The 13,555-nt window shown below is 37.4% G+C and overlaps 3 protein-coding genes across 4 annotated transcripts; 1 reads left to right on the top strand and 2 right to left on the bottom strand.

Moving 5' to 3' along the window:
* Positions 1–569: 569 nt before the first annotated feature.
* Positions 570–4,413, top strand: LOC147513388 (G-type lectin S-receptor-like serine/threonine-protein kinase At5g24080). Of its 2 annotated transcripts, none has more exons than XM_086596434.1 (5): positions 570–891; positions 1,149–2,500; positions 2,772–2,952; positions 3,094–3,556; positions 3,662–4,413. In XM_086596434.1, exons 1-5 carry the CDS (start codon positions 650–652, stop codon positions 4,022–4,024), a joined length of 2,601 nt encoding a protein of 866 aa, XP_086452560.1. In that variant the 5' UTR covers positions 570–649; the 3' UTR covers positions 4,025–4,413. The 2 variants fall into 2 exon arrangements, with proteins under 2 accessions (XP_086452560.1, XP_086452561.1); XM_086596435.1 differs by having other exon boundaries at positions 753–891; positions 1,169–2,500.
* Positions 4,414–5,502: 1,089 nt separating this feature from the next.
* On the bottom strand, positions 5,503–9,793 carry LOC147513387 (Translation initiation factor eIF3 subunit). The gene is made up of 7 exons (XM_086596433.1): positions 9,521–9,793; positions 8,151–8,232; positions 7,735–7,850; positions 7,307–7,449; positions 6,632–6,779; positions 6,358–6,517; positions 5,503–5,918 (listed from the first exon to the last, which is right to left on the bottom strand). Exons 2-7 carry the CDS (start codon positions 8,161–8,163, stop codon positions 5,830–5,832), a joined length of 669 nt encoding a protein of 222 aa, XP_086452559.1. The 5' UTR covers positions 8,164–8,232; positions 9,521–9,793; the 3' UTR covers positions 5,503–5,829.
* A 959-nt stretch (positions 9,794–10,752) lies between these two features.
* LOC147513386 (endonuclease III homolog 1, chloroplastic-like) lies at positions 10,753–12,277 on the bottom strand. Its single transcript, XM_086596432.1, has one exon. It carries the CDS (start codon positions 12,049–12,051, stop codon positions 11,002–11,004), a length of 1,050 nt encoding a protein of 349 aa, XP_086452558.1. The 5' UTR covers positions 12,052–12,277; the 3' UTR covers positions 10,753–11,001.
* Between the last annotated feature and the right edge of the window lie 1,278 nt (positions 12,278–13,555).

The following is a 13,555-nucleotide window of genomic DNA, read 5'->3' as shown; positions in this document are numbered from 1 at the left end:
TACTAATGGAGCTACTACACTTAGCTTCAGGTTCTTCGTTCTGAGAGTCAATTTTGCTCAAAAAACGGGAAGCACCTTCTACTGTAATCTGTAGGCTCAGCAACACTAGTATCTCTATAGCTAACTACTAGAACCATAATGCCATAAATGGTGTTTCTTGGGGGTGTCCTCGTTACACACCCTGGTTCCATGTTACTGTGAAACTCTGAGCATATCATCAAACATAACGGCATAACTTCACTTGATAACCAACTTAGTTTGAGTGTGAAAGCTTTTTGGACCAAAACCAAACTTTTTCAATGGACTTTCTGCTTTAGTTGATTTAGACGCGCTACATTTTCAACTCATTGAAAATCCATGGGTAAGTAACACCAAAAATAAGCAAACACGTGCCACGACATCAACATCAAATGATCTTGTGGCAAGCCGACCACTATGGTATTGGATGGTTTTTCAACAATTAGTTCACCCACCTTTAGACACTTGTGCTCACCCATATATGTGACACACTTAATTCCACCCCACCCAATATATATACATTGGTTTTTCTGAAGCTTGGTGTATATAAATATGTAACTATATATCATATCTCAATGTTTTGGTCTAACAATTTCACTACACATTAAAGTACTTCAATTCGGTTCCATGCATGGCTTCTTACTCATTTTTTTTCTCTTTCTTTCTGCTCTCACTGTTTCTTCTGGTGATGAGTTGCTTGGCTCAGATTAAGTTGGGGACAAGATTGGTTGCTGGTGATAACCAAGCATGGGTTTCGGCTAACCAAACATTTGCATTTGGGTTTACGCCATTCAATTCAAAAGACCAATTTAAGTTGGCCATTTGGTATGCACAGCTTCCAGGCGATCGAGTCATAGTTTGGTCTGCAAACAGGTATGATCATAAAGCAGATAACATAATTATATCCACACACAAACAGCGTATCTAATTATTAATTAGTTATTAGTTATTACTTTGAAGATTCCAATTCGAAGTTTTTAAATGTACCAAGCTTACCACAATCGGTTGTGATATTTTTGGGCATAGGGACTGGTAGATAGATATTAGATATTTCATCTCGTTACAAAGACTTCTGCGGGTCCTAGGACTTACTTGTCACCGGTTTCATTTTCTCTCACTCGTCTAATTAGAAACTCTCCTGTTGGAAAAGATGCAACCTTGGAGCTTGACACAAGCGGAAACCTTGTCCTCATTGATCAGACAAAAGTTGTATGGGCATCAAATACATCAGATGAAGGCGTTGGGACGGCTGCAATGTCAGAATCCGGCAACTTGGTTCTCTACAACAGCACTCTTCATCCTGTGTGGCAAAGCTTCTCACACCCATTAGACACACTACTCCCTGGCCAGGCTTTATCAGTTTCCTTGGAGCTAACATCATCAAAGTTACCTTCACATGGAGGATATTACACACTCAAATTGCTACAACAAGCCACATCATTAAGCCTTGGACTCACTTATAACTCACCAGATTCTTACAACGATTCGCCAGAATTTTACAGTAACTACTCGTACTGGTCAGGACCTGAAGTTTCAAATGTTACAGGAAATGTAACAGCACTTTTGGATGACAACGGAAATTTCGGTATAGTCTATGGTTCATCATCAGAAGGTATAGTTTATGTCCACAAGAACGACGTGGGCAATGGGGGATCATCAACAGGAAACAAGCCTATCAGTAGTTCAGCCCTTCATAGGTTAACAATTGAAGCGAATGGGAACTTACGTCTATATCGGTGGGACAATGATGTCAATGGCTCCCAGCAGTGGGTACCAGAGTGGGCTGCTGTTTCCAATCCATGCGATATTGCAGGCACTTGTGGCAATGGAATATGTAATTTGGATGCAACCAAGACAAATGCTACTTGCACTTGCTTGCCAGGGACTTCTCAGGTGCCACCTGGCATCCAATGCTCAGAGAACTCACTGGTGACAGCTAATTGTGATCCGTCACATGGAAACTCGACATCCCAATACAAAATCACGACAGTGCTCCAAACCAACTACCACTATAGTGACCTAGCAGTTATTGCAAACTATAGTGACATCTCGACAAGCTCAAGATGCGGTGATGCTTGTCTATCAGATTGCGAATGTGCTGCTTCTGTGTATGGACTCCAGGAAGAGACAACATACTGTTGGATTTTGAGTAGTTTAAAGTTCGGAGGTTTCCAAGACCCTGGATCGACCTTGTTTGTTAAGGTTGGGAAAAATTACTCATCACCAACTGATACCAGCAGGCCCAGAAAGTCACCAAAAGAATCTCGCAGTACCCGCAACAAGGTTCTGGTTCTTCCAATTGTCCTCTGCATGTCTGTCCTTATCGGTTTGCTCTGCTTCTTGTTATATTATAGCTTTTACCGGCGACGGTTCATTGTGAAAGCCATTAAAGGAGCTTTGACAGTGTCAGGTGCTCCTTTGAATTTCAAGTACCGGGATCTTCAGAGCGCTACAACTAATTTTACTCAGTTGCTTGGGACAGGTAACAAAAATACTGTCATTTGGCATTTAAAGTTTGAATGACTAACCTTGTAAAGATTTCATTTATTTATTTACTTCAATGCACTATATATGATTTCCTTTTTGACCGTTGCAAAAAAATACATGTACTGAAAACAAAAGGTGATGCTGCTCTACACTATAGATTAATAATGAGTACTTCGCCAGACAACTGTTCTCATGAGTTTCAGGCAGATTCCTCACCAGCGTAGTAAGCAGTAACTTCACCTTTATTCTTCCTTTTATTGCCACAGGCGGTTTTGGAAGCGTTTTCAAGGGAACCCTGGCGGATGGTACATTGGTTGCAGTGAAAAAACTAGAGAGGTTTTTGCCTCATGGAGAGAAGGAATTTATAACAGAAGTGAACACCATTGGGTCGATGCATCACATGAACTTAGTTCGCCTGTGCGGATTCTGCTCTGAGGGGTCACACCGGTATGGAACTCCACTAATTTTGTTTTCCATTTTTGCTGGCCATCACTTCACTTGATAATTGGAATTGTAGAATTTGCATTCTAAATGTTCATGAAATCAATGCAAAACAGCTGAACCGATTTTATTTATGTTTCCAAAAAGGCTTCTGGTTTACGAGTTCATGAAAAACGGATCACTGGATAGATGGATATTTCCTTCTTACGGTACCAAAGACGGCCACAAAAGGCTACTAGATTGGTATACCCGCTTCCATATAGCCATTGCTACTGCACAAGGAATTGCATATTTCCACGAACAATGTCGAAATAGGATCATACACTGTGACATCAAACCTGAGAACATTCTCTTAGATGAAAATTTCTGTCCAAAAGTTTCAGATTTTGGGCTTGCAAAGTTGATGGCAAGGGAGCACTCTCATGTTGTTACAATGGTTAGAGGAACGAGAGGCTACTTGGCTCCAGAATGGATAAGCAATCGCCCCATCACTGTCAAGGCGGATGTTTATAGCTACGGAATGCTTCTGCTAGAGATCATTGGTGGCAGGAGAAACTTCGACATGTCCTTGGACGCAGTTGACTTCTTCTATCCCGGATGGGCATTTAAGGTAAAAGAAACAAATAGATACACCGTTTATGCTTGTGTACGAACTCGTGTGTTTTCACTTTTTCCATAACTAGGTTACTAAACATGGTAATGTGGTTCCCTGTAGGAGATGACACAGGGAACACCCATACACGTTGTAGACAAACGACTACTGGGTGTCTTGGATGAAGATCAGTTGGTGAGGGCCATGCAGGTAGCCTTTTGGTGCATCCAGGATGAGGTCTGGATGAGGCCATCAATGGGGGAGGTGGTGATGATGTTGGATGGATCTGTTGAAATCAATCCACCACCAATGCCTCCGACAGTATTGGAGTTGGTTGAGGAAGGATTAGAACATGTCTACAAAGCAATGAAGAGGGAGTATACTCATTCCCACCCAGCAGCATCCCATATTAGTTACAGTTACTCCATTGCTACTCATCCATCGTCTCAAGCCACTTGTAGTTACTCTACAATGTCACCAAGATAATATATTTCTCCTAGTCTATGCTTCATTGTGTATAAGCACGCCAATACTCCAAACGATGGGTTCCAACAAGAGATTCACCAGAAAATGTTTCATCTATGTAATCAGAAATTTTCATCCAACACTAATAACATCAATTCAGTTCAATGAGACTCATTGTTTCCCTGTCTCAGTAGGGTGGATTGTTCGGCTCTTAACTTTCTTTCATATACACACTAGGGCTTTTTGGACTTAACCCCCCTTGAAAACCCCCCATTTTCAAAATCATTAGTGATTGCCCACCCCCCTCCCCTCTCATCTGGTATTTTGGTACCCAATTTTGCATAATGACAATTTTACCTTTAATAGGGTTAAATATGCACTTTGTAAAAACCCTGTATCTTTAACATACCTCTTTGACGTTTAACCAACCTTATGAGCATCGGTCAAACAAAAAAGTTGAAGGGTATGACGAAGAGGAATTAGACATGAAATAAGGACCAACCACCAATGAAACAAAAAAAGTTTGATTTGGAGAAGAATCGAGTTGAGAGTCAGACTTTGGTCTTCGTTTGGACTACGTTTGGTCTTAAATAATTGGTCATTATTTCATGTCTAATTCCTCTTCATCATACCCTTCATCTCCTTTGTTTCACTGATGTTCATAAGATTGGTTAAAAATAGAGGGTTTTTACAAAGTGCATATTTAGGGGTAAAATTGCCATTATGCAAAATAAGAGAGGGAGGGTAATCACTAATGATTTTGAAAATGGGGGATTTTTACAAAGGGGTAGAAGGGTTAAGTCAAAAAAGCCCTGCACACTAATTGATTCCATCAATCATCTTCTTAACATTGCCTCTCATAGCACAGGATACTTCTCTTTGTAAGGTGGACATCACCCAGGTAATTTAAGATCCTATTCTACTACTATGCTTCGAAGTGATGTACCAAAGATGTAAAGGCAATTAGGGAATGAAATAAATAACAAAAATAATTATGCATTCGTTGAAATGCGTTAGGTTACTCCCCTATGGATACTTGTTCTCGCTAGTTGTTTTTGGCAAAGACCGTGTAGTTGTTGCCTCTAAATAAAAAGATATAATCTTCAGTTCAGTTGCCAAGGGATATTTAAAGGGCCACTGTATTGGCACCCCATAAAACGGGACTGGATAATATATGACATATATCATCCAAAAGGGGGTGCTAGTCCCATTTATCAATACCACGGCCTTATTTAAAAGATCAGAAGACACAATGGTTGCATATCAAACACCTAACAAGTGATGTGGCTTAATCGCACTGCAGCTCTCGAGTATAACAATCAGCAAGATATGTGCCTTAGTGCCTTACCACTAAAGTCTTGGATCATAAAAAATGGAAGGGTAACAGAAAAAAGGACTTTATATTGGGAAACAATTAAACCAATCACATAAAGAATGGGGCTACGCAGACGAGCGCTTAGCATAAATTAAAACACTAACAAACACTAACGAAAAAGAGCTCATACAAAAACTCAGACACGCTGAGTTATATAATTCTCCAATGTAACAAACATAGGAATATTTCAGATCAAGAGAAAATTGTATAACACAATAATAAACATAAAAAAGTAGAGCATGCCAACCAGCATAGGTAATTGACCTTAAAAACAATAAGGAAACAAAATAATTTATAAATCCCAAGTTCTACAAACACTCAGATGGAACTCCAAATTTGGAAGGACATTTTGGGCCGTAGGATACATTCGTCTTAGGATCCTCGTCAACAGAAAAAGTGATGGCAAAGAAAAAATGATGGGTAAAGAACAAGGTTAAATTTTTGTAAAATCTCACATAAAATCATAATCGTCAAGCGCTTCGTAACCACTAGCAGCCAAGTCGTCATCTGGCTTATCAACAAGAACCTGCTTCTTTTTGGCTGCAGAGAAGAGCCAGAGAGCATTTTAGAAACATCAGTTATTCTGAAATCAGAAGTAAAAATGAAACGGTAAACCAAGAGGCATCCTATCCCATTGACCACTAGAGTTGTTCACAGTTGTTAATCGATCCATGTCTCGCTGGAGATCTGTTGAAGAGATCTCCAAACATATCAACACCACATGTAGACTATCTTAGTATCTTTATTGCAAACTTCCAGCCCATCCAAAATGAAAAAAAGGTAGCATCGCTCTCTAAGTCTACAAATTAAAGTTGGATAAGATAATTTTATTGGGCCAACAGTCAGCTCGGTGTAGGTCTGTAGGAGTATCTGTTATATGAAGAAAATATGTCTAGGGTGTCTGAAGACTTTGAAGATTAACTCAATTGGAATATTGGCCGTATCTTTAAAATACAAAATATTATCTTGGATTGCTTACCTGGTTTCTTTTTACCAGCGGTGGCTTCTTTCTCTGCCTTGATCTTCTCATTCACAATTGCTGTAATGGAAGAAGCAACCTCTTTTGCTTCTGCCCCTTTCAGAGACGTCATTGACAATCTCATTGTGGCCTTCAGTAGATTTATGTAATGGAAACTTTTCTGAAATAAAAGTAATATACAGCTCAGTAAGCTTAATCTAGGAAAGGGAAGAATCAATGTTGTTTGCTCAGAATTAGCTTGCACCTTAATATTAACAAAACAAGTTCAACGCACCTCATATGGCCGGAGTTTGTGAGCTACAAGCTCAGCATACTCTAAAAAATCATTTTCTGACTTGGGAATGAAAGTATCAAGAGACTTCTCATCACCTTTTCTAGCAAATAATTCTGTGGTTGACTTATAATCAGCTTCCTCTACAAGTCTACATCAGACAATAAAGAAATGATGTGACCACTTAGCAAGAAAAAGAAAAGGAATTGATGAGGTCAGATAGGTTTTCTAGAAAAAACAAACTTGTGTAATTCCATCCTTTAAACAAGGGTGTAACATAGAAAACCTCCAATCAAGCTGACTGATAGATGATGGGGAGTGAATATGCATGTGTGAAGAAAGAAAAACTGTTTCTTTATTACTTCCAAAACCACAAGTGCTATCTTGTTATACCAATTTTTAAAGATTCAAGGCACACCACCATGTGTCAATTGGATTATATGAGTGAACTCTATGTAATATGAGTGAGCTCTATGATAGTATGATAGATTGACAATGGGCTACAGCAAGTGGTTAAAGCTTTAAAGGGTTTATGAGCATTAATTAAGCATGGGCAAGTTCTACAATGCAGCATGCTAATCAAACAACACAACAATCTAAAAGATAATATCAACCATAAACAAACAAGCAAAAGAAAATGAATCGACCCAGATAAGTAATAAATGAAACAACCATTACCTTTGCTGGCGAAGCTTCTCTGCTACAGGATCCAGAACCTCTTCCTTTTCTTCTACAACAGCCTTTCCTTTACTCTCAGTAGATTTTGCCCCAGCTTTCTTGATGCTCTTTGGTGCAGATGGTTCCGGTTCAAGTAAAGGTTCCTGATCACAACAAAAAAACAAACAAATTAAAAATTACGCATCCAAAGATTCGGTGGAGATACCTGACCACATTATTTATTGGTTATAAATGATATAAACAAAATTCTTAAGAAAGGTACTTTGAAATTTATTGAGGGTTATGATGTGTCACATTAAAATCACATGGGGGTCTTGAACAATAATAACCATAGCATAAATGAATGGTCAATTTCTGTGAATGCATGGTCAATTCCAAAATTATTTGATATATTTTTCTTCTATAATCAAGAAAAAACAGGGACTTACAGGAATAGATTCTTCATCTTCCCAGGATTCCTTAATACCATCGTCCTCAGCATCTTCATCATCCCAGTTAGTTTCGATTAGTGCCTTCTTTGGAACAGGTGAAACTGGCTCATCCTCTGCATAAGTTCAGAAATGTACATTAGCAATATCCTCACAACACTCCATATCTAAACTCTTAAACACTCTTTTCTGTGTGACAATTACAAAGTTTCACTCTTTTTCAGATAAACTGTTGAACTGGCCAAGCTAAAGCAATAGATGCAAGTCAAACCCAAAATACTCCCAATGTTACAGTCTACTTACCCCTTTCATAGTCCATAAATGCAAGTATAGATGATAAAATTACATGTGGCAATTCCATTGGAGGAAAAAAAAATAAGAGCATAAATAAATGGATTGAGAACAGATAATATTACCCCAGTCCGACATTTTCCTGAAATTGAATTCTACACTCGACTGAAGCAGCAAAAGTAATAGGTAAAAAGCACAAACAGGGTCCTGCATATTCAGAGAGGTTACAAGTAAATAATATGAAACAAAATAATTATAGAGTTACAGATCACGTGTCTAAAGTACCAATCTACTATACGTTAAGAAAACTTTCTTTCTTCTAACCAATGTTGAAGTTCCATAAAGGAAAAAAAATAATAATAATAATATATATATATATATATATATATATATATATATATATATATATATATATATGGGGAGGGATAGAGGCACATTCTTATGCATTATTATAGCCACATTGTAAATTAATCTAAACAAAATCATGGACTTAAAAGTTGAATTAAAGGCTAATTTTTTGTAGATATGATCTCCCCACCATGGAGAACATGCTCACAAAAATTCAGCTCATTCAAAGAAATCTAACATTAGAACATGCTCACAAAACTTTTTAGACCGTTAGATGAAAAGTTCAAAAATAAACACAAATGAACACTAATTTTTACATGGTTAGACATATCCAAATATTATGATTTTTTTTTGTGAGAATGATCTTCATGGTAGGGAGATCATCTCCACAAAAAACTAGGCCATAATTTATTTGTATGTCTAAAATGTGGCTATAATGTAGCATAATGAATGTGCCTCTATCCCTCCCTATATATATATATATATATATATATATATATATATATATATATATATATATATATATATATATATATATATATATATATAGTGTGTGAGATAATACCAAGTTACAAACTACAAAGTTTGGAAGTTCAATATGCATAATGCAGTAAAATTCATTGGACCTCGAACTGTCAGAAAACTTTTAAGAAACTGGATTGAGTTTGACCACAGGAAAATATGTTTCAATGAAAGTCAGTTCAAAATACCATCAATCAGTTCAAAAGAAAAGTGACAAAAACAAGAATTTATAAACATACAAAAAATTAGAAAATTTTCATTCATGGTTAAGCTAAACACAAAGTAGATAAAAATAAATAGCTTCAGACAGATACTCAAACCTCTTCCTCACTAAAAAAAATCTAGGGTCCCTCATTAATTATTATACCAAGAGCTTATATCCACAAGACACTTTTAAATTTTAAAAAGTTCCAAGACAATTAATTCCACTTACTGACAGTTGCAAAATATCGGCGGAAAGAAACAAACTTGCTAGCACCAAAAACCGATGTCGGGTGTTTAACTGAATTGCACACATAGTAATTGTTGTATATATATAGCCGGTTGTTAACTGAATACCCAAACCCTAAATTTTGACAAAAAAAAAAAAAAAAAAAACGGGAAGGAGTGATAGAGAAAAACATACCTTGATGCGGCGTAAGAGATTTGGCGCGAGAGAGAGAGAGAGATTGGAAGTGTTAAACCCTTTTTAATATTTGTGATTGAAAAGGCCACTCGAAATTGGATTAGTAGATTGACCAATCGTCGCCGCCGCTTGTAAGGCGTTACTAGTAAATTTATAGGGTGGAGAGAGAAAGTTCGACTGAAACAAGGATTTTGGGTTGAGATTTGATGACTATTTATTCCCCCACTTTGACACCAGTCTAATTGTTGGGTTCTATTTCTGGAAATTTTGCTCGAAAAACAAAGGCCTTGATTGTGGGCTTATGGCCCTGCCCAGTTTGTATCCGAAAACATACACACCACAAGCAAGATGCTTAATTGCCGTTTAGAGCATTCCCATTGCAATCGACTATTATTCACCTCTACGTAGGCAGGCAGTATTTTTCCTCTTTTTCACCGTTTTGGTGAAAAACATAAGACTGTCAAATGCAAAGATAAATATTAATCTCAGACAGAATGTTAGATTCTATCTCGATGTAAAAATCGAAAAAACTCTCCTGACGGAATGAAACATTCCGTCTGAAATTTTAAAAAAATACCCAAAAAAAATCGAAAAATCATGCGTGACGGAATGAACCGTCCAAAAAAAAACACACACACGAGACGAAATCCAACATCCCGTCCGAAGTTCACAACTCAGCCACTATTTTGGTTGAAGATTTCACTTTCGTTTTATATAGTCACCACCATATTCACATTTGCATTGGGCAAAAGTTTGAACAAAAAAGAGGTGAATAAAGTCACAAACCCACCCAATACAGGTTGGGAATGCTCTTATACAAAATCTTCAATCATCAATTCTTGCCAAATCTAGCATGAGATTTGAAGCAAAGCACATGAGATTAAGAATTTAAGATATAGACATACATAGAAAGCCAGTAAATCTTCAGATTTCAAAATGAAGAGGTGACCATCCAACATAGCCATTATCTGTCAACAATCACCAAGCAAAAAGCGGTACAAAAATCACCATCGCTCATCTTCCATCAAGACTCTGTCTTTCCACCACTAAATGGCAGGATCGTTGACGTGGAAAGTGGAAACAAGCATGCACTCAAAAACTCCTTTGATCCACCACAAGTCTTACTGTAGTTCCACATTATGAGAAGTCCAAAACGGAATGGTGACCAACTAGCCTTGGTTGTAACTTCTAACCATTCAAAATTCTAGTCAGTAAATTAGTAAACACGCGACAGTAGAAGTTTAATTGCATTTACAGATAATCTTCATATAAGTTCTTGCCAAATTTGAAGTACAAACTACAAACATTGTAATGTAGGCATGTAAGTCAATCTGTAGCAAAGAACAGAAACTACACATACATAGAAAGCATCCTCAAGATTCAAAATGATGAGATCTTCCAACATATCCATTTAACTTTCAACAATCACTAAACAAAATGCAGAACAAGCCAATACAAAACCCACCATCCCTCATCTTCCTTCAAGACTCTGTCTTTCTGATCAGGCCAGATTTCTTTGTTTTTCTACTAGATGAGGCAGATTTGGTTGTAGTCTCTTTAAAAGCAGAAGGACAAAGATGATTTATTCCACACATCCCACAACGAGGTCTAAGAGGAGTACAAACAGTTTGTCCAAAACCAACCAACAATGGATTTATAGGAACCCATTCTTCTTTAGGTAACCATAACTCCAAACCCACTCTAGTTCCTTCAGGAGAAGAAGTAGAACACACCCATTTCAACCTATTACAAATTCTATGGACATGAGTGTCTACACATATACCTTGAACATTATCCCACCCCACATTCATAACTAAATGAGCCATCTTTGGACCAATTCCTGGTAACAAAAGTAACTCTTCCAATGTACTTGGAATATCACCTTCATATTTATCCAAACAAATTTTCGCGATTTTCTTCAAGTTTGTAGCTTTCCTTGTGTAAAACCCAACAGGGTAAATCAATTTCTTGATTGTTTCTTCATCAACATTAACAATAGCTTCAGCAACAAGTAGCCCATTTCCAAGTAAACGTTGAATTGCACCATGATTGACTTCATCTTTAGTTTGGCTTGATAAAAGTGAGGATACCAATACCGCAAATCGCCGTTCTTTCGGTGAAGTAATACTGTTTCCAGCTTTCTCACACCCCATTGAATCCACTGGAGCATTTTCAGATGATCTCATTTTCCTAATTCCTTCAAGAACTTCAACCCAATTTTCAGGTGCTTCTGCTTCTACTTTTGCAACCAGTTTTGAGTGTTTTACTCGATTCTGAACAACCCCTTTTGTTTTACCATAAGCAAAGTCTTCAATGTCAATCAAGTTACATGCTTTCTTCTTTTTTGATTCGACAGCTTCTAGTTTAACTTCTTCTGCTTGGGTTTCATTTTTCACTCTACGTTTTCTGACGAAAACACGAAGTTCTGCCTTTGTTTCTGGAATTGGGGGCTGGGGTTTTGATGGAAAATATTTGGAATATGATTTGGATAGTTGCAGAGAGGATCTCATCATGACACTTGCTAATTTCATCTGCCACTGTTTATTCCTCCATCTCTTTCTCCCTCCCTAAATTTGGGTGGAAAATGTGGAATGTCTAAGGGCCAAAATGGAAGAAGATTCATTGGTCAATTGTTGGGCTCAAAACTCCAAGACCCTATTTCATTTCATCATTACATATTTACATGATCCAACTATTTTTTTTTTTTTTTTTTTTTTTGATGCAATTCATACTATTTATATTTATCAAACTTAAGCAACCCCCCTCACAGCCATACAGGAACACAGTTTGTAGCAACCATACAATTCGGAAGATCAGAGTTACCTAGCTGCTGATAGGCCCAGGCAGCTAGGGAGTCTGCATCCCCATTGAAATCCCTACTAATCCATTTAAACTCTACAGAGTTACTAACAGGTACTAGAGAGATAATATATTTTGTCATGGCTTCCCATTCCCATCGACATAGGTGTCCTCCTCCTTGTTAAACCTATACACAAAATGTGGCCCCAAGTTTTCTTGCCCGAAAAACCGCAACTTTCATTTCATCATGGTTCTAAATTTCTTACATAGCATGATGCATCCATCATTACTATGGCGAGTTTACTATGGCGAGCGTGGACGTTTATTTGGTATTTTGATTATTCGTATCAATGACCTGACTAATCATTCATGATTGGTTAAAAAAATATATATATTTCAATCATAGTTGAGAATGCTCCCAATAATCTACGTCAGTCATCTTTTTTTTTTTCCTTTTAAGACTGACACATTAGATTTTATAATAATTCGGCATAAAAAAAAGCAAATCTACGCTCTTTTTTGTCAATTGAGAAAAAAAACAAAACTCCTCTTTCCATACTCTCTTTTTAATTGTATAAAACACCCCCAACTCTCTGCTAAAAAAAAGTCATTTTTTCAAACCCTCTTTCTTATTCTTCTTCCAAAATTAAACTAAGATTGTCCCTTCAAGCCCTCCATTCATCAAGTAAATCAAATTATTGCAATAACCTTACCAACATTATTGAAGTTTCAAGTCTCTCTCACACACCAAAAAAAGAATAATAAGCGAAAGAGACTCTCTTCAAATCAGAGATCAATTAAAACGAAATCAGTTATTGGATTGATGATTACAGCTTCACACAATCAAGTTTTAGACAATTGGATCAAAATTGCTGACCCTACTGGTGGTATGTTGAGTCAAGACTGGGAACCTTTTGCCAATGCCATTGCAAATGTCATCAACCCCAATGATCTTATTCAGGTGAATATTGAGTTTGCGCTCTCTTTTTCTGTTTTTATTTGTTTTTGAAGGAAATACGGCGATGGGCGTGATTTGGGTCTTAAACGGCAACGCATAATTGATCAACCTCCATCCTTTTATGGGGCGCCACCCACTTCCAGTTTCATGTGCAGTGCTTCTCCACCACCACCTCCTCATCCTCCTTCATATGCTTACAGTGCTCAACCACCACCACCTTTTTCTGTTGTCCGATTGCACATACTCCCCTTTGATTGTGCTGAACCAGATATCGTTGA

Source organism: Coptis chinensis, chromosome 3, assembly GCF_015680905.1.
Source record: "Coptis chinensis isolate HL-2020 chromosome 3, ASM1568090v1, whole genome shotgun sequence".
Classification (NCBI taxonomy): domain Eukaryota; kingdom Viridiplantae; phylum Streptophyta; class Magnoliopsida; order Ranunculales; family Ranunculaceae; genus Coptis; species Coptis chinensis.
Note: the sequence above shows the minus strand (reverse complement) of the source record. Positions and strands in the feature narration are given on the sequence as shown.